This window comes from Chamaea fasciata, unplaced genomic scaffold, assembly GCF_029207755.1.
Source record: "Chamaea fasciata isolate MVZ Bird 193981 ecotype frontalis unplaced genomic scaffold, bChaFas1.0.hap1 SCAF_6, whole genome shotgun sequence".
NCBI lineage: Eukaryota > Metazoa > Chordata > Aves > Passeriformes > Sylviidae > Chamaea > Chamaea fasciata.
The window spans coordinates 69886661-69912453 of record NW_027094091.1 but is presented as its reverse complement, the minus strand read 5'-3'; the positions used below and the strand labels follow the sequence as shown (position 1 = coordinate 69912453).

The following is a 25793-nucleotide window of genomic DNA, read 5'->3' as shown; positions in this document are numbered from 1 at the left end:
GTTGGCAGCATATTAAAGTATTAAGACTGCGGGCTCACTATGATGTGTTTCTGTTATCAAGCTGACCACAGAATTCGAGTGATTCAAAGGGGGGTGTTGTTTAGTACAGATACCTTTTGCATCGGGCTTTTGGACACAGTTTTGGGTGTGAGAATCCCTTGGAAGGGCTACCACTGCCCTGTGTGCCTGGGGTCACCCCCACCCTCCAGCTCCTGCTTGTGTTCAGATGAGATTTCCCCTTCCCTGTCCCTGTGCGGCACTCGGGCCATCTGCCACGTTAGAGCAGATGCTTCCAGTTGCTGGAAGAGCTTTTTGGGTTTCCTTTGGCATGCAAGAGCTAAATCGGATCTTCAGGTGTCAGTCTGGGAGGTCTTGCTACAGATGTCTCTGTGGCTCTGCCTTTTCCCTCGGTGGCGTGATCCCATTCCTCGGAGAGGGCAATTCGGACAACAGGCAGCACACACAGGGCCCTGTTCTCTCACTGTTCCACTGCCTGAGTTTGAACCCTGCTCAGCTCCAGAATCCTCTTTCTCCCATCTCTGGAAGTGTCCAAGGCCAGTTTGGATGGGGCTTGGAGCAACCTGGTGTAGTGGAAGGTGTCCCATCCCGTGGCACGGGCTGTAACAAGACAAGCAAACCTGCAAAAGAAAGGTTCAAACATGCAAAATAAAGGCCTCACAGCTGGCCTCAGGGGTGTGTAGAGTTTGAAATGGCAAATGCAGGGTTGTTTTTCAGTGGCAAATCGGTTCCTTATAGAAACGGAGTACTTTGTGCCTAAATTTTCAGTTGTTTGGTCACCGAGATTGGATTTATCACAAGGAGGAATTAGAGACACATGTTTAGTTTGTGGGTCATGCATTCAGATAAATTTGTTTACTCAGTCTGTTCATCTGAAACTTTCCATTCAGCCACTCTGGGACAGAAATGGGGAAAACAAACTTGGTCTTAAGTACAGAATCCAGCTCTCATTTCTCAGGAGCTGCTTTTATAAGAGCTGCTTTTACAGCTTGCAGTGAGATGTCTGAGTGATCTGGGCAGAGAAGATGACATGTAAGTGTTTTCTGTAAGCACAGGATATTCATCCTGAGCTGACAGAAGTACAGAAAGCCCCGAAAAGAAAACATTTTTTATCAGACACAAAAAGACACAGCCATTAGGAAATGCAGTTGAAGTGCTTTAGTTTGAAATCCGAGTCTCAGTGCAAGGGCATCCTTGGGATTTACAGGCAACATGAAATTTGGCACTTACTCTGTTAGTAGTTAATTTTTATGTTGGAAAGTGTCAAGTAGGAGTTGATAGGAACTTCAGTGAGTAGTCCTTCCTCCTCTGCTGTGTTACAATAGCACCGTAATGGTACTTAGAGCATGGGACCTCTATAGTGGCGTCTATGTAAGGTACCTAATGGTACTTTGACACTTGTTATACAGTGGACTGCACAGTCAAGTGATGTAAATTTTGTTGATCTAAGCTCTTCAATTAAACTGAATCACTTGGCATGAAGTAATTGTTAAGTTCAGCTTGTGTATTTGGTAAAACAAATGGAAAAATTAGCGTAGAATGTGTTTGAAAAGCACTCTGATATTACAAAATGAGTATGATGGCCTTCTGTGGGGTTTATTTTTGTATTTAAATGACTCACAAGGACAACAATTATCTGAGTCTGCACTGGCATGTGCTCTCAGAAATGATGGGACAAAAATACTTCTCTAAATGGTAGCTACAGAGCTCCAGGCTCACTTCTGGAGACAAGAAAAACAGGACTGATTAACGTTAGGACAGGAAAGAAGGATAGTTCATTTGCCTATTGGAGTGAAACGGGTAGGACAAAGAGCAATGAGTTCAAACTGAAGGAGGAGAGGTTTAGGTTACGTGTATGGAAGAAATCCTTCCCTGTGAGGGTGGTGAGGCCCTGGCACAGGTTGCCCAGAGAAGCTGTGGCTGCCCCATCCCATCCCTTGGAAGTGTCCAAGGCCAGGTTGGACGGGGCCTGGAGCAGCCTGGGATAGTAGTGGAGGTGGCCCTGCCCCTGGCAGGGTTTTGGAATGAGGTCCCTTCAAGGTCCCTTCCAGCCCAAACCACTTTGGGATTCAAAGAAATGCAGCATGAGCCCTGCTGGCCCGTGGTGCCCAGACTGCACAGTGCTGAAGGTGATATTTGTGTGCTTGTGTTCACCAGGTCACCACACGATTTACATCGGCGTCCACGTGCCGAAGAGCTACAGGCGGAGGAGGCGTCACAGGAGAAGACCTGGGCACAAAGAGAAGAAAGAAAAGGAGAAAATATCGGAGAACTACTCAGACAAATCAGACGTAGAGAACGCTGATGAGACAAGCAGCAGCATCCTTAAACCACTCAGTGAGTACTGGTTCCATTTGTCACTCATTACAACGGGCTGTTGTCTAGGGGTCTCCTCGCAGAGGATGAAACTTGATCCATGAAAACAATCGTCTCAGCTTGCAGGCTTGGAGTAGTCTTAGCCGGCTGCTGTGCCTTGGAAAAGGCACGGGCTGGAGCAGACATTTCATCCCTCTGTATCACCTGAGTCGGCCCTTGAGCGGATGCCAGGCAGGAGCAGGGCAAATGTTTAAAAAGGCAATTTGACACTGTGTAAAGTGATAGCAAGCAAGGGCAAAGACTGGGTAGTGCCTAGGTAGATCTATTGCAGCTTCTGCCCTGACTCTGGGACATGCGCACACTCTGGAATTCCGGCACCCCGTGGTTTTGGCCTCATGTGCGGCTAACTTGTGGTGCTAACAGTGTTTTCCCTTTGGTAATTGATCAGTTCTAAGTTTTGAAAACAGCCAGAAGAATCAAATGGAGCTTTGCTGCATGCTTGAGTATCTGTAGGGATTGAATATCTAAATATTGATAGGCAGGCGAGGTCCATTTTGGATGCTCCGTGCCTCTGTTATCTCCAGAATTGTTAAGCAGAGGACAGAGACCTTTAGCTAGTGCCATCGCTGTGCGGAGACTGTCACAGGGTCACATTCCTCTTGCTGTATTCTCTGTTGGCCACAAGCCTGTCCTGAAATCTGGGGGAAGGCTGCTTTGGTAGGAGCTGTGGGGAGATGGCAAGGCTGATGGGGTTGAATATAACGGAGCAGCCCAGGATGTGGTTCAGCTTGGATTGCTGAGGTTAATTCCGGATGGTTAGAGCTTCATTTGTAAGTGGGAAAATTCTTCCTGTGTGAGAGATCATACGGCTGGGTCTTGGATTGAAGAAATACATTCATTTTGCATTTTGAGCTTGTGTTGCTGGGTAGTTTCTGCAGATAGAGACAGTAACACGGGGCAGATGAGTCCTGTCTGTAGCCTGGTTACCATCTTCAGAGAACAGTACCTGGAAAGGAAAGCAAGTCACAGATTCCATTTGCTCTTCCCAGCTCTTGTTCCCTGATAGTCCCAAAGAAGGTTTTTTGTCAGTGCTCAGAAACCAGGAGTTGGTTTTACACCAAAAGACAAAATTACCCATTTTCAAGAACTCAGATGTTTTAAACTTAATTTTTATGCTTGCACCTCTGTTCTTCAGCATGCAAGTGACCAGGCCTGTAGAAATTCCTTTTTCATTTCTGAATGTATCCTATCACATAGGGGAATTGTTCCCATGGGCTAAGTGTGACTGGTTGAAAACCCATTTCTTCTGTCAGGTTTTCGTGTCCTGCCCTTTATTTTGCCCACAGTGGCGTCTGTGTCATTTGAGAAGGGGTTTGTGTTTTTTTCCCCTCTGCTGTTTCTATGCAGTTATATGTTCTTGTCTGCACTTACACCTGCATGTGAAAATATGTAGTCTTTCCATCTGCAGTTTTCCCGTAGGCTTTTCCACCTTAGCCTCTTTGTGCTGCAGATTTTTGGAGCAGAATTGCATAAATATTCCAGGGGTCCCATGCAGTAGCATTCATACCCCACCACTGGGTCCTTTTCTCTGTTGTTCTTCCTCTCAGGTGTCCGGATACTTTTCCAGGTCCTAGCAGGGACCTGCTTTTTCGTGCTGGTGGCCAGATCTTTTTACCAGCTGGCTCAGCTGGCTTGGAGCTCTGTCATGGAGAGGGGCAGTTCAGATTACTGTCTCGAATTACCTCATATCCTTGGGTCTTTTCTCCTCTGAAACTCTTGTCTTCAGAGCTGATCTGAATTTTGTGTATTCCACCCTTTCTTTTGCTTTCTAAGAAGCCTTTCTTCTCTCTCCACCAGCCGTGTCACACGAGTGTGTCTGACAGAAGCCCGTTTCTCTTCAGGCAGCGTGTACCAGCTTAGGCTGGTGTCCAGTGCTGGCAATCCTGGCGAGAAACCTCAGTTAGAACCCTGGGGTTTTAATCTTCATCCCGTAATAGGCACTCATTGAGGGGTAGGTGGCTCAAATTCAGTTTGAAGAGATTATTAACTTTTAATATCAACTAATGTTAATATAAACTAAGAGCTGGGAAGTACTGCACAGCAACTTGAATGGAGTTGGGAGGAGGCTGAAATGCACCATATTACATATATTTAAGGCAGTCAGTAAAGGGTGTGGAATATCAGAAGCAGAAATAGATGTGAGGACTGTGTGGTTTAAAAGAAGCAAAATCTGATCTGACATGAAGAAACCTCAAACACTGTGAGTTCTGGTCCAACATATCTCAGTTTAAGAAATCCTGAATTTATACAACTCCTTGTCTTTGTTGATTTTTGCAGTTAGCACCTTGGCTAGTATTAGACACCGGCAGTTCAGCTTGGGTATGGAACCGGTGGTTTAGTTTATCTCCTCAAAGTGTACAGAGCTTGATTTGCAAAATCTTTAATGATGTAGTTGTTAAAATAATTTGTAGAAGTTCAGGGAGCAACTTAATTGTGCTGTATATCAAGGTCTTTGTTTTTCCTGAGTAGAAACTTAAGTCAGTTGTGATTTGGTACATCACTGGGATTTCTTGATCTGTGCTTAAGGACCACAAGCCTAAACTTCAGTATCTGACCTGAAAATGATTTCTCAGCTTCTTGGATGAAAACTCTGACCTGCAATTTGGTCAAACCTTGACCAAATCTGGGTTCAGCTCACTAGGTCAAGCTGTTCACAACAACCAAGCCTGATGGAACGTGCTGTTGATACCAGCAAGAGAATAAACAGGTCCAGAGATGCAAACCTTCCCGTGAAAAGTTTTGTTGCGGTTCCAGACCAGTCTAGCTGTGCCTCTGTGTTTGGGAATCGGTGCAGTCTGGAAATGTCAGTCCTTGTTTTGTTTTTTTTTTAAGTCTGTGTCCAGCTGAGCCAAACAAGCCAAACTCTGGTAGTTTATAGACAACCTTCAGCTCTCCCGTCTGGAGAGAGCTGGGCAGATAGGACGTGTGCAGATACGTTTTATCCTAAGGAAACTATTGCTTGGGAACCGTGCCTCCTTCACAAATCCAGACAGGGATACTCTGGCAGACTGAGGAGGAGGCGGGAAGGTGATGTTCCCTCTGCAGAGCCCTTTCAGGACATTCCAGGCCTGCGGGGCTGTCTCTGCTCTCAGGGAGCTTTGGCATTCACACCCTGGTTCTCAGGCAGAACTGCAGACGATGACAAATCCCTCTTCCAGGTGAAACATCCCAGTGCCTCTTGTGTAAAAGCGCCTCCTTTACCCAGCCTAGCCTTGGCTTCCATTTAGGGCCAGTAAGGAGGAAACGCATTTTAGGCTCAGCTGGTGCTTGTGTCAGCACAAAGAGGATGGTGTGCTTGGCTGCTGCTTGCAAGGGATGAGACGAGAGAGGAGCAAGGAAGGCAGATGAAGTTTCTCTGAGTCCATTTCCCTCTTCCTCATTCTTTACTGCAGGCGTGCAGAGATTTTCCCATGAGGAAACGCATCTCTGCGTGATCTGGGAAGGGGTTTTTTCTCGTTGCCTGGTTGCCCTCCAAGTCGCTTTGGCTTGCCTCCCTGGGTTTGCCCAGGTGCTGCAATACTTCTCTGACTTTTTAAAATCACTTGTGGGTCTGACAAATTCTTACTGCCAAGGAATAGAATTCTTTTAGTGCTTGCAGCCCTGAAGAGAGTAAAACTGGATTTTTGTCAGGTGTCAGAATGTTGCCATGCTGATAATTGTAACTACAGGATCTAAATTTTGGAATACCTAAAAGCATGAATAAGAACCCATTATAAAGAGGGAGAGGAAGGATGATACTTGGTATCAAAGGTTTGAAAAGGTTTCTGGTTGGCTCAGAGAATTCCTCTTCCACCCACCAGCTGTGGTTCTTGAGGGTTTTAGTAAAAATCCTCTCTTGAGCCCTCAGATGTGGGTTTGGAGGAGCACTTCTCATGTTTGCAGAGGAGTCATTTCTTCAAGGTGGTGTTTGCGGCTTGTGCTGCCATTCCACGTGGAGTGCATCTCTCCCAGTGAAGGTGAGGTTTTGGCTGGGTGGATCAGATTTGCACTGGAGGCAGGTAAATTTCTAGTACTGCTTCCCAAGCTGGAGTGCCTGCTTGGCAGGAAGAGTTTATTGTGAAGAATGTCCCCAGTTGATAGGTTGCCCAAAGAAGTGGTGTGTACCTCATCCCTGGAAGTGTTCAGGGACAGATTGGACAGGGCTTGGAGCAACCCGGGATAGTGGAAGGTGTCCCTGCCCGTGGCAGAGGGTTGGAATGAGTGGATCTGTAAGGTTCCTTCCAACCCAATTTCCAACTCCCCTTCTGTGATTCTGTGATTTTCAATGAGGAGTGCCAGTCTGACTGGAACGGTCCGTTCATAAAAAGATCAAATTCATTCAGCAAGGATATTTAGACATATGTTTAGGAACGCTCAAGCTTGGTGTCTTACCTTGAAAGTTCATTAAGGCAGGTGCTATAAATAGCAGGAGAGAGCTTCAGGATGGAAATAAATGAACCTACTTAGCAGAGCAGATGCAGCACAGCCAGGGCTGTGCCAAGGGTTCTCTTTCTGCTCGTGTTACTGGGTTTTTCAGCCATCCAGTTTTTTTCCTGACTTTTCAAGACATGGGGTGGGCTTTTCCAAAAGCTTTTAGCCTCAGCCCACCACAATGAGAGCACTGACATTAGCTGAGAAATACCAGGCAGGATGGCCAAAGCTTAACTGGTTTTGTGTTGGCGTTTTACGTGGGGAAAGTGGTCAGGGAGACTTTGCCATAAATAGAAGGGAATGTAGGTGTCTTCGTTTTCAGGAACTTTGTGGCAGGCTCGCGGGCTGGTCCCAGGTGCTGAGGTCAGTTGAAACAGGCCTTCCTCTGCCCCTCCAGTACTGCAGGGAGCGTGCTTAGGTCCACTGTAGTGCAAGTGCGGAGGTAAATTAAACGCAGGACTAATTACTGCTTGGCTTGCCGACGTGCCCTCCGCGCGGCTGGGGGCCTGTTGGAGTGGCCGGCAGGGTGCGGCTGGCTGTGTCCGTGGGAAAGGGCACGCCAAGGTGCTTGGGGCAGGCGGGCTGCGGGCAGGGCGCGGGCGAGGAGGTCGGCCCTGCCTGCTGACGCAGCCCTGGGTTGCTTCCCACCCTGCCGAGGAGGGCTTGGGCTTGCGTAACGCCGGGAGCGGCGCCCGCTTGCCGGGGTTGGTGCCTGGGGTACGGCTGCCCGCGGCCCACCCTGCTTCCACAGTGGGCAGAGGCTTGAGAGCCGCAGCCTCGGAGGGGTTCGGGTTGGAAGGGACCTCAAACCCCATCTCATGCCAGCTCCTGCCGTGGTCAGGGACACCTCCCGTTCCCCGGGTCGCTCCAAGCCCTGTCCAGCCTGGCCTCGAACCGCTTCTAGCGGTTGGGTGCCCGCAGTGTCTCTGGGCAGCCTGTGCCAGGGCCTCACCGCCCCCGCAGGGAAGAGTTTCTCCCTGGTATCTAGTCTAACCCTGCCCGGTGTGAGTGTGAAGCCGTAAGGATGCCGTTGGTGGCAGTTAGAGGCACTTCTTGAGGTGTGGGAGTGGCAGAGAAGAGACTCGCGTTGGAGGGGGGTGCTTCCAGCAGCAGCTGAACCCGGCTGCCTTCACCCCTCGCTCACCCCAGCTCTTGTTCCGAGAGAGGCTCAGGATGGCATTTCTCTCGTTCCCGTGGCCCCACTGCAAAGGCCCCACCTCCCACTGAGGCACTTGGGCAGGATGCAGGGACACGGTGATATGATGTTGGGTCTCGGTGTGACCTGTCGCCCTAGGCAAAGGCTTTCCTTCTCTTCTTGGCAAGGGTACAGGCTTTCACTCAGACAGCTAATTTTAAAAATGCTCTTTTTGCAACAACCCTTGCCTGAACTTGTGATTTTTTTTTTCTTTCTTACTTTGTCTCGTGCCGACCACATCGGGGCTTGTTACAAACACTTCTGTTTGTTTAAAACCCTTTGCACTTCCCTTGCACTGAACGTCCATCTCCTTTAGGTAAATGCAGGTTTGTACAGCGCGGAGCTTTCATTCCTTGCTCGTGACAGCTTGGAAAGGAGGTCAGGTTTGGATTTTTTTATTTGCTTGCAAAGTCCAGATCTCTGGTGGGCCTGATAAAAGGTAGAGCTAAACTTCCTCCCTCCTTAGGTGTGTCCTGAGGCTCCCAAACACAAAACCAGCGAGTAATCTGGTTGTTAAGACAGATGCCAAGTACATCGAGTACAGGGGATGAATTCTTTTCCAGCCCAGAAAGGTCTGGGAGTTGGGGTTTTTCCCTTCAGGATGATTTCTGAAGTTGTTTCACAAAGTGAGGGTTGGGGGACAGAAGGAGCCGTCCCTGGATGAGTTATATGCACTGCCTGATTAAATTCGGGCATGGCTCAGGTACCCGTAGGAAGCCCACGTGTGCCGATGTGCTCGGAGGTGGCACGTGGCCTCTGCGCTTCCCCCCGCCTCCAGCTGCCCTTTGGCAGGTCCTGGGATCTGGTGTTGGAAGTCTTCAGAGGGTCAGCTATGTCAGGGGCCTGGTGCAAGTGGAGATGCACCTCACCCTAATGCAGCAGCGTTCCCCACACTCTCTGTCTTCTCCATCCTTCCCCAGCCTCTGAGGTGCCACCAAATGTCCTTTGGAAGGGACTGTTCAGCCGCGTAAACCAACCCAGCCCTATCTTTGCCACTGTGCGTGGCCCCTCAGAAGAAATCAGCCCTGTAGGCTGAAATTCCCTTCTCCAGCTTGACCTATTCCTTGTGTATTGTATTTCCAGTAGCGCTCGTGTCACTCAGCGTTTGCCGGTCACCTCCAGCTGCAGCGAGGCTGGTGGGGGCCTCAGGCGTCATGTAGGATCTAGGAAGAGTCTTGTCTTCCAAGGATTTCAGTGTTCCCTGGACTGTGATGATGTCAGGGTGGTGCTCAGGAGCAAAAAGGAGTCTGTTGTCACGTGCCCTGTGAACCCGCCGCAAGCGCCCGGGCGTGGAATATTGTGGCTGGAGATGAGAGAATTTTCCACCTGTGCAGAGAGCAGGATGAAATTGTTCGGGTCTGAATTCTTCAGAGATGTCTGTGTGTGTGCAAGGAGCAGCCACTGGGGGAGGAAGGGGGCGTGAAATCGAGAAATGATGAAATGATAATGGGCCTTTGGCGAGGGTTATTCCTGGGGGCAGCGCATTTAAAGGCACAGTGCCAGCCCTTTGGGGAGCTTTTAAAACCTGCCTCCACTCTTTCCATCGTTAAAAAACGGACACAGCACTTGCCATGGCAATAACACCAATACAGACAGCAGCAGGGCCGTTGAGCAATTCCACTTAGGTTGTTGTCAACTTGAAGTGATCAAAATCCACAGCCCTGAAGTGAAAAAATGAATTTGACTAAGAAGCACAAACAGTTCTTGCTGCCCTTTTGGCTCTCACACCCGAATGCTGCCGCCCTCCTGACACACCTCTAAATTTTCTCTACAATTTGAAGAACTGATAGAAATAGTTTTTGGGTGAGTCAAAGTTTAGATTCTTCTATAGCTGTAACCTCTCCTTCAGAGAGGAGTTAAATTCCTAAACCCCAGCTGGTCAATACTAAATCAATTGTGGCAAAGTTTGAGGTAAAATAGCAAGAATTATTTGACAAATTTGGTCTGGGCATAACCATGAAAATGTCCTGCAAAGCAAGTTCAGTCTCAAAATCCTTTGGTTTTGGGGTAGGTGTAAGTGACACAGTATTTTCCTTTACTGGTCACTTCTGCCTCAATCAGCTGCACGTTTTCTTAGATCTATGACCAAGCCTTCCTTAACTGAGAATGGTCTTTGCTGCTGTTTTCCTGACCAGGCAGTTCTCTTAGAAATCTCCCTTGGCCCAAGGGGACACAATTAGTCATGTAGATAAAGAAAAAAATAATTCAAGATAACCTTGACGTGGTATTTAAAGCCACAGGGTGTGTAGCTGTCTACTTGGTGGATTGAAAGTGGTTCTTCAGCTTCAGCTTGAGACTTCCTTTGTGTTTCAGTACCAGCAGAGGTGCCTTTGGGAAGATTTTTTGGGATCTTTATTCCCGCTTCTACGGGGTAGGCTGTTTATGTTTTAGATGGAGCAAAAAAGAGGCTGGTTCCTTTCCTCGTATGGGGAAGACCTGCTTTAACTGGAGCTTGCTGTGTTAATCTTGTGTCTTGAACTGATGATAGCATGTGCCACTATAATTACCTAAGCCACCTTAATGCTTTGCCTAATTCTGTTCCCTGCGTTCACGTGAAACTGCTAAGGGACAGAAAAGTCCAAGGAATTTACCATGTGGGGAGAAAAATGTCATTTAGAAGCCTTTTGATTTGAAGCCAGAGCTGTTTCTCCAGCTGAGAAGGGCTGAGTTGGGGACGTGATGGTTGGCACTGCAGAGCTGCTGTTTCTGCATTCAGCTTCATGCAGATCTGTCGGGCAGTACGGGAACGAACCATCCTAAAGCTCTGCATTTCTCTGGATCTGTAAACAAGGGTTTATCTTTTACTCTCAGTATAACCAAAACCTGGATTTTCTTCTCTGAACCTTTCTTTGTGTTTTCAGTTGCTTTTTGTGGACCTCACTGAACTTTTCCTGTTGGGACCATTTCAGGTGTCGATCCCCGGTCTAGCTGTTCTTGAAGCTGGTGTCCCTTTTTTATTATTATTCTTTCACCAGTGAATTGCCCATCTGCAGAGCTGGGGGAGGTTTTCCAGTCGCTTCTTGCTTCTGCCCTCGGAAGGGGGCACTTGGCCGCTTCGGGAGGGGCAGGAGAGGCCTTAGAGGGTCAGGATGGGTGACAGGGGCTCTCAGTGCTTCCTGCGGCATGGAACTGAGTCTCCTCTTATCCCAGGAGGAGCAGAGAATTATGTCCGTGACCTACTAACCTGCAGTTGGGACTGTGGGTTTGGGAAATGAGTGCACAGATGGCCGCGCTGGGATGGCAGCAGATGCTGCTGATCTAATGAGTGGAAGCGGCTGACGTTTCAGCAGAGCGGCGGAGAGCACTGAGGGGATGTCTGTGGGAGCGCAGGGCTGCTCTCTGCTCCCTGTACCTGTACTTTCTGAGCCCTTTCCCTTCTCACTTGGCACCCTCAGTTTATCTTCTGCTCCAGATCGAGCTGGCACAACGATAATGTGGATGATTTTGATTACACAGGGAAGCTGTTACGGAATTAGATGATTAAGAAACGTTTGGAGGGGGAACCAGGAATCTTGAGGCCAAAAACCTGCCATGCTCTAGTGCCAGCAGGCCGGAACGACCGAATGGGAGTGTTAAAAAAGAAGAAAAATCAATCAATTCCATACGGAATACCGAGCTGGTAGCAAAGGACTCTCTCTGCACCCCTAGGGACGTGGCTCTGGCCCGGACTTTGTGTCAGCGTGAGCCCTGAAATAAATACATTTGTCGTGGTTTGGGAGCAGCAGGCCTCGGCGTGCCTTTGCAAGTGCTCTTGAGGGAAAGCTGGTGTTCAGGCTGTCTCTTCTGCAGCTGTGGGTCGAGTCCAAGGACCCACTCCAGGGTTTTCTTTCCGATGGAGCCATTTTGGTGGTCTTGCTTTGAGGTTTGGAACAGACGCTGTGTTGTGAACATGTTGATGCCTTGAAGAAACAGCAGCTTATCGAGAGGCAAGAAGTGCCTTTCTTTTATCTCTCCTGACTTTTCTCTCTTTGACTTCCTGATAATCCAGAATTGGCTCTTTTAGCTGTGATGTGAAGGACTGGCAGCCAAAGGGTCACCATGAAAGGAAATGGAAATTGAGATTTCCGTGTCAAAAACTTGAAGAGCAAACAAGATAGGGTGGAGAAGGCCTCAGTTCTAGTACTTGATCATTGAAAATTATTTCCTTTCAACTTCGTTTGTGTCAGCCATTTCCCAGAATAATGGTGTATTTGTTAAAATAAATCTGTATGATATCTGAAACAAAATCCTTGAGAGCTGTGGGCTGTTCTGCTCAGCTTTGAATCCTGATCTGACATCTGTTCAAGCAGGGGAGAGTCTTTGCTTGGATTTTTTTTTTTTGCTGATTTCTTACCCACTGAGTGAACTTTAAGATAATGATATTAAGTGCACCAAAATTACATGTGGGAAGAACTTGGTCATCTGCAAGCTCAAGAGGAAAGCAGATGTTAACTGAAATGTAAGTGGTTCCGCATCGATGCGTTTGTTCTTGCATGGCTGAATTTATGTCTCAAAAAAGGCAGAGTCCTTGTGGCGCCTTTTCCTCGTGGTTTGGGTACCCCTGGAAGGGCACTGTAGGCCTCAGCAGTTACCTGGAAATAAAAGTATGCGTAAATTGGCAGAGCCTTTCCTGCTCTTCCTAAGGAAGCCTAGGAATGGACTAGTCCCAGCCTGAATGTGGTACTGGGACGTGTTCAAGTCCTGCTTCCAACTGGAGACCTGGGTTTTTAAATGCAGCATCGGGAACCAAGTTCATCCAGTGGAGCAGCGGTGTTTGGTTGAGCTCTGAGCTGTGGGTGTGTAATGCCTCGTGAATTGCATGGCTGGGCAGGAAAGGAGAGGTGTTCTGAGCATCCTGACCTGTTCCTGCTTCGAGGGCAGTTCCACAGCACTGCGACTGACTAGGCTTGGCCTTCAGGCTCTCTCATTAATAACCCAGCTCCTGTGTGTTGAAGGGACGCAGGAGTTCAAATCCGTGTTTTGCTTCCTTGGAACCAACCAACTCTGATTTCAAGCAGTGCGGAGTGGACGGGATCCGGGAGGTTGGAGGAGGCAGAAAGCGCAGGTGTCAAATCCCATTTGCACGGCCCAGGAAAGAGCCTGCTGGCTCTCCCGTGAGCCAGCTGGACATTCCGCCTTGGGAGCCCATCCACAGGAGTCTGCTCAGGGTGCGTGGCCCTGTGGGAGCTGGCAAGTGTGGTTTGATGGGGGGGTGGATGGCACTGATGACGGATCAGCTTTGTGTGCACGATACAGGGAGTAAGGACAGCAGCTGGCAGCGCTGTGGCCGCAGCTCTGCCCTTGGCTGGGGAGCGCTGGTGGCGCTGGGGTAGTGCTGGTGGTGTCCTTCAGACAGATGAGGAGTGCTTAGGATGTGAGTCATCAGGCGGGAGGAAAGGACGCGACTGAAGAGCACCACTCATAGGGAAGAGCAGCAGGAAGAGCTGGCTGGAGGCAGTGAAACTTGGCGTGCTAGGTGCCGAGGGGGCGCAGAGAAGTTATTCTGAAGCCACGACATTTAGATAACCACAAGATTTAGATATCAGGGCACTTAGCAAGTGTCCTGCACCAAATCTGGGCAGAGATGGGTGTCGCTCAGACTGGGAGAAGGTAAAGGAAGGTATTCCACGGGCAGTGGTGCAGATGAGTGAGTCTCTCTGTGAGGGAGATGGGGCGTGTTCCCTGTCTGGGAGCTCCGGACGGGCCGTGCTGAAGCACCGTGCAGAGACGTTGCGCCTCCAGTCGCGTTCCGCGCGCTGGATGCGGCGTGCCAGGTTCCGTGCCAGCAGGAGGGTGGTAACCATGTCCTGTGGGAGCGATTGTATTTCAGAGTCAAACGTGCCATGGTGGTGCCCATGGAGCGGGCTGTGTGAAAACAGCAAGCTGGGGACACGGCAGGTGATGGATCCACCGAGTTTTGGGAATTATTTGGGGGCAGTTTAGTGGGTGGGGTAGATCAGTGGGGCCCTGATGAGGAAATGTGCTTACAGCAGTCGCCTGAAACTGCCTGGTTTCAAGTCCACGGAGGCAATGGAAGCTTTGAGGCTGGGAAGGAGTTTCATGGATGTGTGAGAATTTCTGTGTGTGGTGTTTGGTCCTTGGGGCTCGCAAAGCTCTCGGGGCTGTCTTGCAAACCTGTCAGGCTCCAGACACTGGAGAGAAGGCTGCTGCCTGCTCCTTGCTCCCAGGCAGAGTACTGACTTGGCTGTGCAGCTAGGCACGGACTCTTCCTTGCACTCTGGGTTTTCCTAGAGAACAAGCCTGACCCCGTTTTGTTGGACTCGCTCTTATTTGGGTTTCCCTTTATCTGCGTGGGACCTGTTCTGCCTACTTTGTGTATTGTGGTTTTCTTGTCTCAGCCTGTTCCAAGGTAAATTGCCAAGGATGGGAAAGTTCAGAAGGGTGAGACTATAGCTAAAAAAGAAGTTCACTCAAGTGATTTCATTCCAGCGTGGATTTCATCGTGGGAATGGGAGCTCGCTCTGCAGAATAAACTGCTCACCATCAAACAGTATAAATGTATTTAGTGGCAACAATTGCTCCTTTGGCAAAGCCTGGCTAAAGCTCTCTGGAGGGATTAGTCTAGGCTTAGCATTAAAGCTGGGCTTGAAACATACTCCGCATTCCTAGTGACAGGGAAGTAGTGCCATCCAGAACAGTTGTTTCATGTCTGCTGCAAGAAACGGGGGTTGTTTGAGAATGGACTGGTTTAGATGAGTGACTGTCGCAGCTTGTAGGATCCCATTTGCTGCTTGGAAGCAAAGGGGGCAGCACAGAACATGCTGATTGCAGTTACTGACATGGGCTATTTTAGAGTTAAATTTTGTCCGTTGTGCAGTTCAGGTATCAAACTCGTGCTCTCAATTCCTGCTTTAGACTTATCCTGTAGTCCTTTAGATTCTCCTTTGGCCTGGCCCAAGGGTTTTGCAGCGTGTTGCAGCTCCCAGTGATGCATGTACTGCGTGGGTATGGGAAGGGGGAATGGGAAACTGATGAAGGTTTAGGGATGGGCAGGGTGCCTTGGGATCTGCCCAGAAAAGTGGTGCTGGGGGCTTTGGACTGAGCTCAGTCTGGTTTTTGTTCCAGCTGTGTCAATGTTGACTTACTCACTGGTGAAGAGGGAAGATTTCCAAATCTTTTGCCTCATCCGCTTAAAATACATATGCGTGTATATGCAAAACAGGCAGTATTTTGTAATGAATTGTTTGCCTTTGGAACGAGATGGCTCTTTGTCTTGTGGGTTCCTTTAGGGCTTTGGCAATAAATAAGAAGCTTCCAGCTGCAGACAAAACCACCTTTGGGGTTAAGCGTGAGCAATTTTTGATTGTTGGATGTTCCAGCATCACCTTGTCCAAGGGTTTGGTTGTGCTTTGGCATGAGGATGGGAGGGACCTCAGTGGGACAGGCTGCCAGGACACCTTGTGCCAGCACCTACAGGAACAGCGTGGGCAGAACGAGAGCTGTGACCCAGGACAGCACCAGGAACAAATTTAACCCAAAGCATATATTTAGCCTGGCTGCTTGCAAGAAGATTTAAAGCCATATTTAAAGCTGAGCATCTGCTGAAGTGCCGGGCGGATTGCTGATATAAATAGTTACCCGCACTGAAGCTGCTCTGGCTATGTGGGGAAACCTGGGAGTGGGCAGGATTTCAGGGAGTGCTTTCAGCTGCTTTGCTGTGCTGGGATGACTATTCCTGGCATCTGTTCTCTTTGCCACAAGTGGGAGAATCAGAGCACGGGGGACTAGAGTTGGGCTGGTGGTTCCCTGCCCGCTGTCCAGGCTGACCCGGGAGTTTTGTGGCTTTCCCAAAGAGTGGCTCTGCTGGGAGCTGTCCCCCTCACTGAGCTTTATTGTAAACTGAAACCAGGAGGATGAGTCTTCTTGGGAAAGCTGCCAGCATGCTCTGTACGGCTGGTCCTGCTGGCCCTTTGGAAGCGGAGTAACGTAAAAGAGCTTTCTTTCCCCAGCAGCACTTAGGAAGAGCATTGTCATTTTCCTAATTATTTGTACTTGGCTTAATGCCAGCTCAGCCTGAACTGCCAGGTGTTTTCATAGCTCTCCCGGCTGTTGTGAAAATGGGCTCATCAAAAAGGGGTCATTCCCTTGGGTTGGGATCTTTCTTGAGTCAGAGTTAGGGAGGTGAGCAGCTCCCTTTGGAGTTCCCCTTGGAAGCAGTGATTCAGTTGCGGACCTTCTCCTTGAGTCACAGCTGAGACAGACTTCCCACCTGTTGTGGGAGGTCAGGCACTGGCACGTGTCCTACACGGAAAATACCTGTCAAGAGCTGCTGCTGGTGGTCACAGCAACTTGCTCACCCTTTTTTCTGGAGCTGCCTTGGACAGCTGTGTCCATCCTGCTCCAGAAAACGTTTTCTTTGCATTCGGGTTTCATTTCCAGTCTCAAAAGTACCATTTTTTTCTGCGTGAGAGTGGTAACGCATGTGGATTTATGTTCAAAACCTGTCCCTGTGGAATACAATTTTTTTTGTGCTTATGGTGCTTCTTATTTATAGGAGGGTTCAACATTAAGAGGCTGAAAAAGACGGCAGTTGTGTAAGGTTTGTGGCTGAAGAAGGTCTTGTTCCCTAGCTTCTGCCTAATGTCCTTCCTCAGTCCTTAGAGCAAAACAGGTTTTAGCGAACCTTATCCTTGCAAATTCTTTACGGAGAGGCCAAGTCCTGCGGATGACTTGCATCCTGTTACAGCTCACAGCTGGTACCAGCCGAGGAGAGGCTTGGCTTTCAGGACACCCCATGTTTCACAGCAGTTGGAGCTGTAGGCTTGTAACTGGGACTTGGCATCTTTTAGGAGGCTGGGGGTGTTGCCTTTCCTTTGCTTTCCCAAAGTGGATATAATACCTGTGAACAGCGAAAGGGGCTTTTCTTTGCCTTCTGCACAGGAGGAGATAGATCGTTTGCAGTTAGAAATTGCCTGGTGCATCCTTTCCTTGGATTTCCCAAACTTGCTGTTGCTCTGTGCTAAAAGCAGATCTTTCTTTAGGCAATTAATTCTCTTTCCGGCAAATTCCAAACACTTTTGCAGACCGTAGATCACCTTCAAATGCAACGGAACGTTACTTTGGGGTTGGGAAAATACTTAGTTTGCCTTCGTTACATCTCCAGCTAATCCAAGGTTGGTGACTTGGCTCTCTTGGCTGCAGTGCTGTGGCTAACCTCACGGTTTTGTTGTTCGTTAACGTAATTATGTGCTTTTCTAAAAATGGGAAGATGCTGGGACATTTGCCTCATTCCTCCACAGCGGTTATTCCACACTTTTAATAAGTGTGCTGAAAACCCCTGTTGATCAAAGTTCCCGTGTTGATAGCTATTTTTGCCAAGGAATTTGGGACAGATGTGAGCAGGGCGAAGAACTGGAAGGTGCGATGCTCTGGGGGAGAACCTGTTAATTCCTGTTGTCTAAAGGGAATGTGGCTGTTTTGGAAGCCTTGGAAGATCGAGAGAAAAGGTAAAATAATATTAATATGCAGATGTAAGGAGCTACAGGGAAGGTTTCTGGCAGGCAGGGAAGAGAGGTTACATGTTTATGGATCTCAGGAATGCAGTGTGGTACCTCCATTGATACATGCTGATAGCGGCTCTTCATTTTCAGCCCCTTGGGACGGATTGTGTTACAGTAACTTCGGGATTGTGAGGCTGAGACTGACTAGAAAAGCATTTGTATTTCTTTTCACTCAGTTTCTTGAAATGAAGAAGTGAAGTATTTACTCTGGGGTCACTTTGAACTTTGGAGACTTGGAAAGTTGATCTCCTTTTGGGCTGCAACCTGCTGGTTTTCAGCACCTTTTGGAAATAAGGGTTTGGATTTCCTCCGAGGTTTCGTCTGGAAAAGAGGTTGCAAGGGAGAAGTTTTGGACGTGGCGACTGTCTAAGCCTGTGTCATCTGCGATCTGGCCTGTGCAGCCGTCTCTGGAAATCCGCTGGAATTTTACATCTATTTGGTCTCTCTGGGTCAGGCACGTGGTATTTATCGTGAGCACTTTCTCTTGCTGCCTCTACTCGTCGGAAGCGTCTGGAAGCGGTGATGACGCTGTGGGTTGTCTGCAGGTGCTTGAGCTCGGTGCCTGTGGGGAGTGGAAAGGGAGGGCTTTGCCCGGTCAGCTCGACACGGACACGGACGCGGGGTGTGTGGGAGTCACTGCCGCTGGCGTCTTGTTCCTGGCAGGGTGGCTCATCGTGGCTTCGTGCTGACAGGGCAGGCTGGGATGGTATGTCAGGGAAAGCTGCTTCCCTGTTAGGGCAGCGAGGCCCTGGCACAGGTGGCCAGAGAAGCTGTGGCTGCCCCATCCCTGGAAGAGCCGTCCAAGGCCAGGCTGGACAGGGCTTGGAGCGACCTGCTTTAATGGAAGGTGTCCCCCCACGTGGCAGGGGATTGCAGTGAGATGGACTTTGAGGTCCTTTCCAACCCAAACCATTTTGGGCTTCCGTGATGGGGACACGGCTCTTCCTACAGCCTAAGGCTGTTAGAGGAGAGACCCTGGATTCAGATTTTAAGAGTGCTTGAGACGTTTTTAGGGATGGGGGACAGCGCTGGGTGGTATTTGGTGCTCCATCAGATGCCCTTGATGCATCTGTTCCTGATGTTCTGTGAAGAGCATCCTTCCAGCTCTGGAAAAGCCCTCACAGCCGAGGCAGCACGTGATGCAGGAGGGAAAATGCTCTTTGCTTGGAAGCTGACGGCTTCAGAAACATAAGGTCAGTGCTGAACTTGTTGTAGAAACATCCTCCTCCAGTTAAATCTGGTGTGACATTTTTCTGAGGAATGTGGGTTTGGTGTCCTTCATTTGGGAAGAGAAGACAGATTTTGCAGAGCAAGAAAAAGAGTAAATGTTTTGCGAGGAATATTTTGCTTGCTATCAAGGTCGTGTATTTTCTTTCAGTTATGCAAAGCATGTGCTTAAAATGGGAATCTCCACTGGAGGACAGCTTTCAAATCTTGGAAAAGACATCCTTGAGGTTTATTGCTCACAGTTTCCTGTCTCTCTGGGGGATAAAAAACAAACGTATTTTGAAGAAAAGCTATTTTATCGGAATCAGTGTATTGAACTGTTCTCATCTGCGATGTGATTTTGTAGGCAGAGGTTTGACTTCCTTTCAGAATTAAGCAGAAGAGCTTGGGTTGTAGTTGAGGGATCAGGTAGACATGAAAGAGCTGTTCTCTGCCCCATGGCTTCTTTGGTGCCGCAAAGTTGAGAAACACCTGGAAAACCAATCACTTTTTCTGTGTCTTCTTTTCTTTCATGCCTTTAATGGAAGTATGTAGCAAACAGTCCTTGCCTGGTTCATCTGGGGTTACTTTTCCATGTGATGGAGTTTCTCGCTCTGAAATTGATGGAGCCCCCTTACAAGTTAATTTCCCTTGTTCAGAACTTTGTCACTGTAGTGATTGAGCAGAGCACAATGGCTCCTGGAGAAGGGATTCTTGGAGCATGTGTTCCTGTTGCTCACAGCTGCTTCCCAACCAAAGTCTACCTGGTGCTCTGTGGTGGAGGATTGGGGAAGGAAGAGACGGCTCTCTCTGTTCAGCACCGTGGTTTAACTTAGGGCTTTAAAAGAATACTTGGAACTGGGAGGCAGGAGAAGTTGGGGAATTTAATTTCCCTGAAAATTACCTGTGCATTTCTTACTATAATATTCCTATCTTCTTTTTTTTTTTTTTTTTTTTAATCCCCAAGTTCAGTAGGCTTTAAGCCAAGCCCTTGAGCAGAAATACAAAAATCCCCTCTTGGTGTGCGTACACGAATAAATCAGTTACAATTCCACAATCCAGAGTGGCTGAGCTGGATCCATGTGTGCTTTGGCTTGTGTATTACACATTCTTGGAGAATTCCTTTCCATACTGCAGCTTTCAGTTCTTAAAAGGTCTTCTCCAGCCTAGGGGATTCTGTGGTATCAGTGCTGCCTCGCACTTCCAGACTGCTGTGTACCTTCTTCACTGGGGCCGTGGTTCTTTCCCTGGAGCCATGAAAATGTGCCCCTCACTATGGAGAGTTTAGCTCAGTAGGTGAAGTAATGTATGAGACACTTCGTCAGCTCTTCATGTTTGCCTTAAAAAGAATAGAGTACAAGAAATCATGCTTCATTTGAATCAGCAAGTGGGGAACTCTAAATAATGGATTTAATCTGGTGATACCATTGTCATGATTTCATTGAGGGGGCTTGATCTGCTGTATTTCTTTCACCCTGAATCTGCTGTTCCAATTTGGTGGCCAAGTCACACTTTATAATGCCTGCTGTGATTTGACACCGTAATGCACAGGTATCCAGCATCCTGAGTTTTGTGCATTGGACGGCCAGATGTTCATGCTGGTATCCACCTAGAGATGGAGAGGACTTCCTATTAGATGATCTTTTTTAAATTCCATGTGGATGGAAATTGAAATTGCATTAAAAATATCCGAGGGGAAGGCTGTGTTTTTTTGGTAATGGTGCAACTACTTGGTGTTTGGGTTTTCTCCCCAGTTGAAATCCCTTTAGGAATTAAGGGAGCATTATCCGAGCTAATGAGCTAGCTGGCTTCCCTCTTCTCCTTAGATCTCGTCTCCCCACCCTTTCGTTTTAGCTGAGAATTCTGAAGAAATAAACAACTTCTCCAGTTGTCACGCTGTATTTAATTTCTTCAATGAGCTGAATAATTTAATAATGTAAACCGACAGTAATATTCTCTCAGCCCTATAGAAAATGCCACTGCAAAGAACTGGATTAGCACTTTTGTGTAGTCTGGGCTGGAATTGTTAGTTTTTGATTCTCATGTGGATTAAGCAATTTGATCTGCTCAAGTCTTTGCAGTCAAACATGCGCTCAGGGCTCTCTGCTCATGGAATCATCACAGAGTGGCCTGGGCTGGAAGGGAGCTTGAAGCTCATCCAGTTCCATCCCCTGCCGTGGGCAGGGACACCTTCCACTAGACCAGGTGGCCCTAAGCTCCGTCCAACCTGGCCTTGGACAATTCCAGGGGTGGAAGCCTGTTTTCTTCAGTGAGAGGCTTGGTTCTTGTCCCTTGGGAAGCGGTGGGTGCTGACATCCTGTGTGTGCTGCCCGGGCAGCGCAGGGTGGGCACGTCACGCTGCAGGCAGAGGGGACACACGTACGGTGCTACGTGACCCTGGAGCAGCCCTGGCCACTGCCCTGTCTGCAGGCAGGGGCTCTATTAATAGAGCTGAGAACCAGATGATTCCTGGTGTTACGTGACTGTGACTCCGGAGATTACGGGCAAGGTGCTGTGGAGTGTGAGGAAATCACCTGTGCGGGTCGTGCGTGTTTGCAAGGGAGCCGGCACTGCAAACATGACCGTCTTGAAACCGAGAGATGCAGAGTTGGGAAAACATGCAGGAATGTGATGGAGAGAGTTTGGATTTGAGGCACGAGTGGTTAAACTCCCCTCAGGGCAGTGCAGAGCTCTTCAGGGCTCAGGAATGGAAGAAATGACTGTGCAGGGAGGGCAGAACATAAGTGCTGGATGTCATTCCAAGCAGGTACATCCCTCCTTGCTCCTGCTTCAGTTTTCCTCATGACCTAAATAATATTCTCATAAATCCGAGGCATCCATCGAATTCATGGCATCCGGGGAACTGTGAATTCCTTTTCTGTGAGCGGTCGTAGGTGTTACCTGTCTGAGCAATGTGCCGATCAGCATCGTTATTCCAGCACCAGATCTTGAATGTAAAGCTTCTACACCTGCTGTTCTTGTAAATTCCCTTTGGAAAGGCCAGTGTAGCTTAGTGTGGAAAATGTCAAATGATTTTAGAGTCGCGTTTCACTGGGAATGACTCGGTGAAAGCAGCTTTGTGGCTCTCTTTAGTGCTGTCAGGTTTGTTCAGTGCTTTGTCTGCTTTTTGGACTCCTGTGGGAATGCGCAGGTCGAGGCGCAGGTAAACGGCTGCCGGGATAGTTCAGCACCTCTTTGGCCATCATGTTGATTTCCGTGCTGTCGTTGCGGATGTAATCTGTGGTTAATCCCCCAAGTCCGAACCTGTGACTCTCCAGAGGACCTGAAGCCTTTTGTTGGTTTTGATTTGCGGCCTTGTTATAGACAAATTAATGGCCCTGAGTGACAGCAGGGCAGCCAGAGACGAGAAGAAAATGAGTAATTAACATATATTGGGTATTACTGATTGCTTTTATGATTATCTGGATTTTGAGGTATTAGCTGGAAAAATAGCTCCTAATCCCTTATTAAAGATAAAAGGCAAGTCATTAAAAGTAGGAGGTTGTTTTCAGTCCTGAGAAGCTCTGGAAATATGTCTTGGCTCCAGCAGCAAACTAACCTTGAAAGCCTGTAATTCCAAGTTACTCAGCTTAGCTGCTCTCCTCAGCAAGGGAATTTCTGAAGTTTCCCATGTGCTGGGAGGCGGAGGGGATGCGAGACAAAGCGACCCTTGTCATGGGAGCTGCGTGCTTGGCACCAGGACAGGGCCCTTTGAATATCCTCAGCATTAGCTGAGCCTGGCCCAGCTGCTGGGCTGGGAACTCTTGAGAGCTCCACAGAGGGGTTATCCCTAACTTCAGCTTTTTATCAGAGGCAGATCTCCTGCGTGAGGCTACCGTCGCACTCCGACTCCTTTGTTCCTGCCTCCTGCTATTGTGGCCACCCAGCTGGTTTTGTGGCCATCTAACTCATTTCATGGAACCGTGGAAAAGGTCACAGGATGGTTTGGGTTGGAAGGAACCTTCAAGGTGATCTTGTTCCAACCCCCTGCCATGGACAGGGATACCTTCCCCTAGACTGCGTTGCTCCGAGCTCCATCCTACCCGGCCCTGCGTGTTTCCAGGGATGGGGCATCTCTCTCTGCGCCAATATTTTTCCACTCTCTTTATAAAAAGTTTCACGGCCATCTGACTGGTTTCACGGCCATCTGACTGGTTTTGTGGCTGTGCACTAAGCTGAATCAGCAAAACAGACTAGTCCAAGCCCAGAGTCCTGATCCCAGCAGGTAAGGGGGAGCCAGAGGCTGAAGTGCTGGGAGCAGGAAAACAATAAAAGTGGAGAAGGGTGGCGTTTGGCTGTTGCTATTCTTAAATCCGGGGTGTGTGCAGGCTCAGAAGGAAAGCAGCAGCACCCCTTGCTGAGTTGTAATAATTAATCATCTGCAGAAACTTGCCAGACACTGAGACTTTCTTAATAGTCAAGTATTTTTTTTTTTTCAAATGAGTACATTCCTTATTTCTGGGTAATGAAATTTGAGTACCAGTAAAACCACAAACTTTTCAAATGTATTTCCTGTATTTTAACATTCTGTGGTTCGACACATCATGTTTATGCGCTCTGGCTATACTTTTAAAAAGCAATTTAAAATGCAGTGGGACCAATTAAAAAGAAATAAAGATGGCATTTAACGACTATAAGGAGATCAGTGCTTGTAAAGAGATTTACATTGGAGGCAATGCTGTTCTGATGGAATACTGCTTGGAAAACCCCGCTCATTTCTGCTTTGCTCTTTCCATCCTGAGTCGTTTAAGAGATTACCAGCAGTACCTGGCTGATTTGTTCCCCTCTTTTTTTTCTCCTAATTTTGTTTTTTTTTTCCTAAGTCCTAGACAGTGTTTAAGATCAGCTGGGTGCTCAGTGCTTTTGATGCCACTGCCAGTTTTTTGTGCCTGGGGAAGGATTTAAAAAGTAGTGTTTGAATCCCTGTTGGGTTGGTCACAGTCGATTCCCTAAACGCAAAGGAAGCAGTTCAGCTTCGTTTTGCTGTTTTCCTGTTTGCTCTTGGTTGTGCTGGTGCAGCCCTTGCTGTTTCCAAAGAGTTTGTAAACATCTTCTGATACAGAGTCGGTGTTTTGTTATTCTCCTTTCTGTTCTCCTTCTCCAGGCCAAGCTGCCAAGCAGACCATTAAACCCAGCATGGGGTTTCCAGTCTCTCCTCATTACTAAAAGTTGCTCTGAAGCCGTGGCAAAGTGGTCATGTTTGGGCAGCAGATGGGGTAGCTGGAGTGGAGATCACCTATCCGGGGAGCTCGCTAATGGAATGGGATAAATGAGGTTGGAAGGAGCCATCGGCGGGTCCACACCTCTGCTCAAAGCAGGGCCAGCTTGGTGATGAAGTTATTGACTTTGCTTTCTAAGTTATGAAATCATGTCTGGAGCGCTCTGGCCTTAGAGGGCAGGGCAGTGACACAGGGCCCCGAGGAGGCACACTCTTACTTTTCCCACTCGTGGAGTCATCCTGATACCTTTGGATGCTCAGGACAGGGAATACTCGGGTCTCCTGGGGCTCATTTGGAGCACAGGCAGTACGTTATTCTTGCCAAGTGCAAGGAATTGCGTCTTCTCTCTCTCCTTTGCTGTGGTTTCATCCTCCCCTCACGTGCAGTAGATTGATCGTCTTGTATGCTCCTCTTCCTCATGTGTACCACAGAGGGGACGATGTGACCCTGTAAAGGACCCTGTGAAACCGTGCCACTTTGGGGCTAGGCTGGGGCTGATCATTAGGAAGGTCAGTGCTTCTGCAGAAATCCCCCCCAGCCATTCCCTTGCTCCAAGCCATCCCCAAACCGACCTTCTACTTGGGTTTTCTTCCCAACCATCTAATCATTAACAAACTGCTTAATGCACAACAAAAGACCAATTAACCCTAAAGCATTTAGTGAACTACATGTAAATTAGTTGTAAATTGTTGCTGTAAACATTAAATGTTAGGCAATTACATAAACCAATAATTGCTAAAGTTACATTTAGGAGCTTAAAAGAAAGAGGAAAAAAAATCTGCTTAAGTAGCACTTTGGAGAACTCTGCTAATGGTTTTGTTTTTAACGGCAGATATCCCGGTCTGGGTAAGTCCTGGCAGGCTGGGGCAGCTTAGATTCCGTGTGGTTTTAGTTGTGTAAGAAAAGCGAAGGTGTAGTAACCTTGCGCATCTTTGGAAACTGCAAGGAAAGCCTCCGAAGGGCACAGCCTGGAGTCTAGAAAGAAATGGTAGATCTGTGGTAGATGGTATCCTGTTGGATAGCAGTGCCAGGTAATCCTGTGGATTGATTGTTGTCTCCTTCACGTTCAGGCTGCATGAAACATTCCAGACCCGGCTAAAACCTTGAGTCTGGACAGGGCTGTGCGGAGGTGTGAGTGCGAAGGGCCTGGCCACTCGCTGCTCTTGGGTTCACTTCCGTCTTCTCTTTGCTCTGCAGACACCTGCCTCCCCTCACGTTAGCCTTTGGGAGAGGCTAAGTGCCTGTGCACCCACCTGTGGGCTGGAGTTTCACAAGGAGAGGCTGCTTTGCTTTTCTGCACAGTTTTTAATCCCCTTAATTGGCCGTCTCACTCCAGGGTGGTCCAGGTCACCCACTGCTTCTCAAGCTCCTGCTGCTAATGGTCTTAAATAATTCATTTTCCTTGTATGCCTCGCGTACTTATCCTCCAGTTTTTAGCGGAATCTTTCATTTCTGGTAGTTTGCCTTTGACCTGGGCTTGTGTCAGACCCCGGTGTTCCTAACTGGTGCAGTGAAGTGTGGCTTTGCCTCCTTTTTTTGTGTATTTGTGCTTTGCTGCTCCTTTGGAGCCTCTTCCTTGTTTTGGTAAAAGTATCTCTCTGCGTGGCTCGTGTTGCATCCCATAGGGAGTCACCAAATGCGTCTCTAGATACCAGATTTCTCATTTTTCAGTGAAAAAACAAGTTGGGTTTGTTTGAACTTGCTTTCCTCCTTCCTCAGTTTTGGCAGCAGCCTTTTCTGGAGTGCATTGATCTTAATTACAGTGCATTCACTTTCTGAAAACCAACCCGTGCCTAATTTTCCTGGATAAATCCATTGGATAACACTCTTTTATTTTTCTTGCACTCAGTTTTACTAGTATAGATCCTG

The 25793-nt window shown here is 48.3% G+C and overlaps 1 protein-coding gene across 6 annotated transcripts in view; it reads left to right on the top strand.

The window, feature by feature from the left end:
* The window catches only part of SLC4A4 (solute carrier family 4 member 4), a 123501-nt gene that overhangs the window by 40020 nt on the left and 57688 nt on the right, over nt 1–25793 (top strand). For 5 of the 6 annotated variants that reach the window (XM_066184725.1, XM_066184724.1, XM_066184720.1 and 2 more), the window contains exon 3: nt 2176–2355. In XM_066184725.1, coding sequence (XP_066040822.1) covers nt 2176–2355 — 180 coding nt within the window. Of the gene's footprint in view, nt 1–2175; nt 2356–25793 lie in introns of those variants that run through there. The other variant, XM_066184726.1, reaches the window with a different exon arrangement.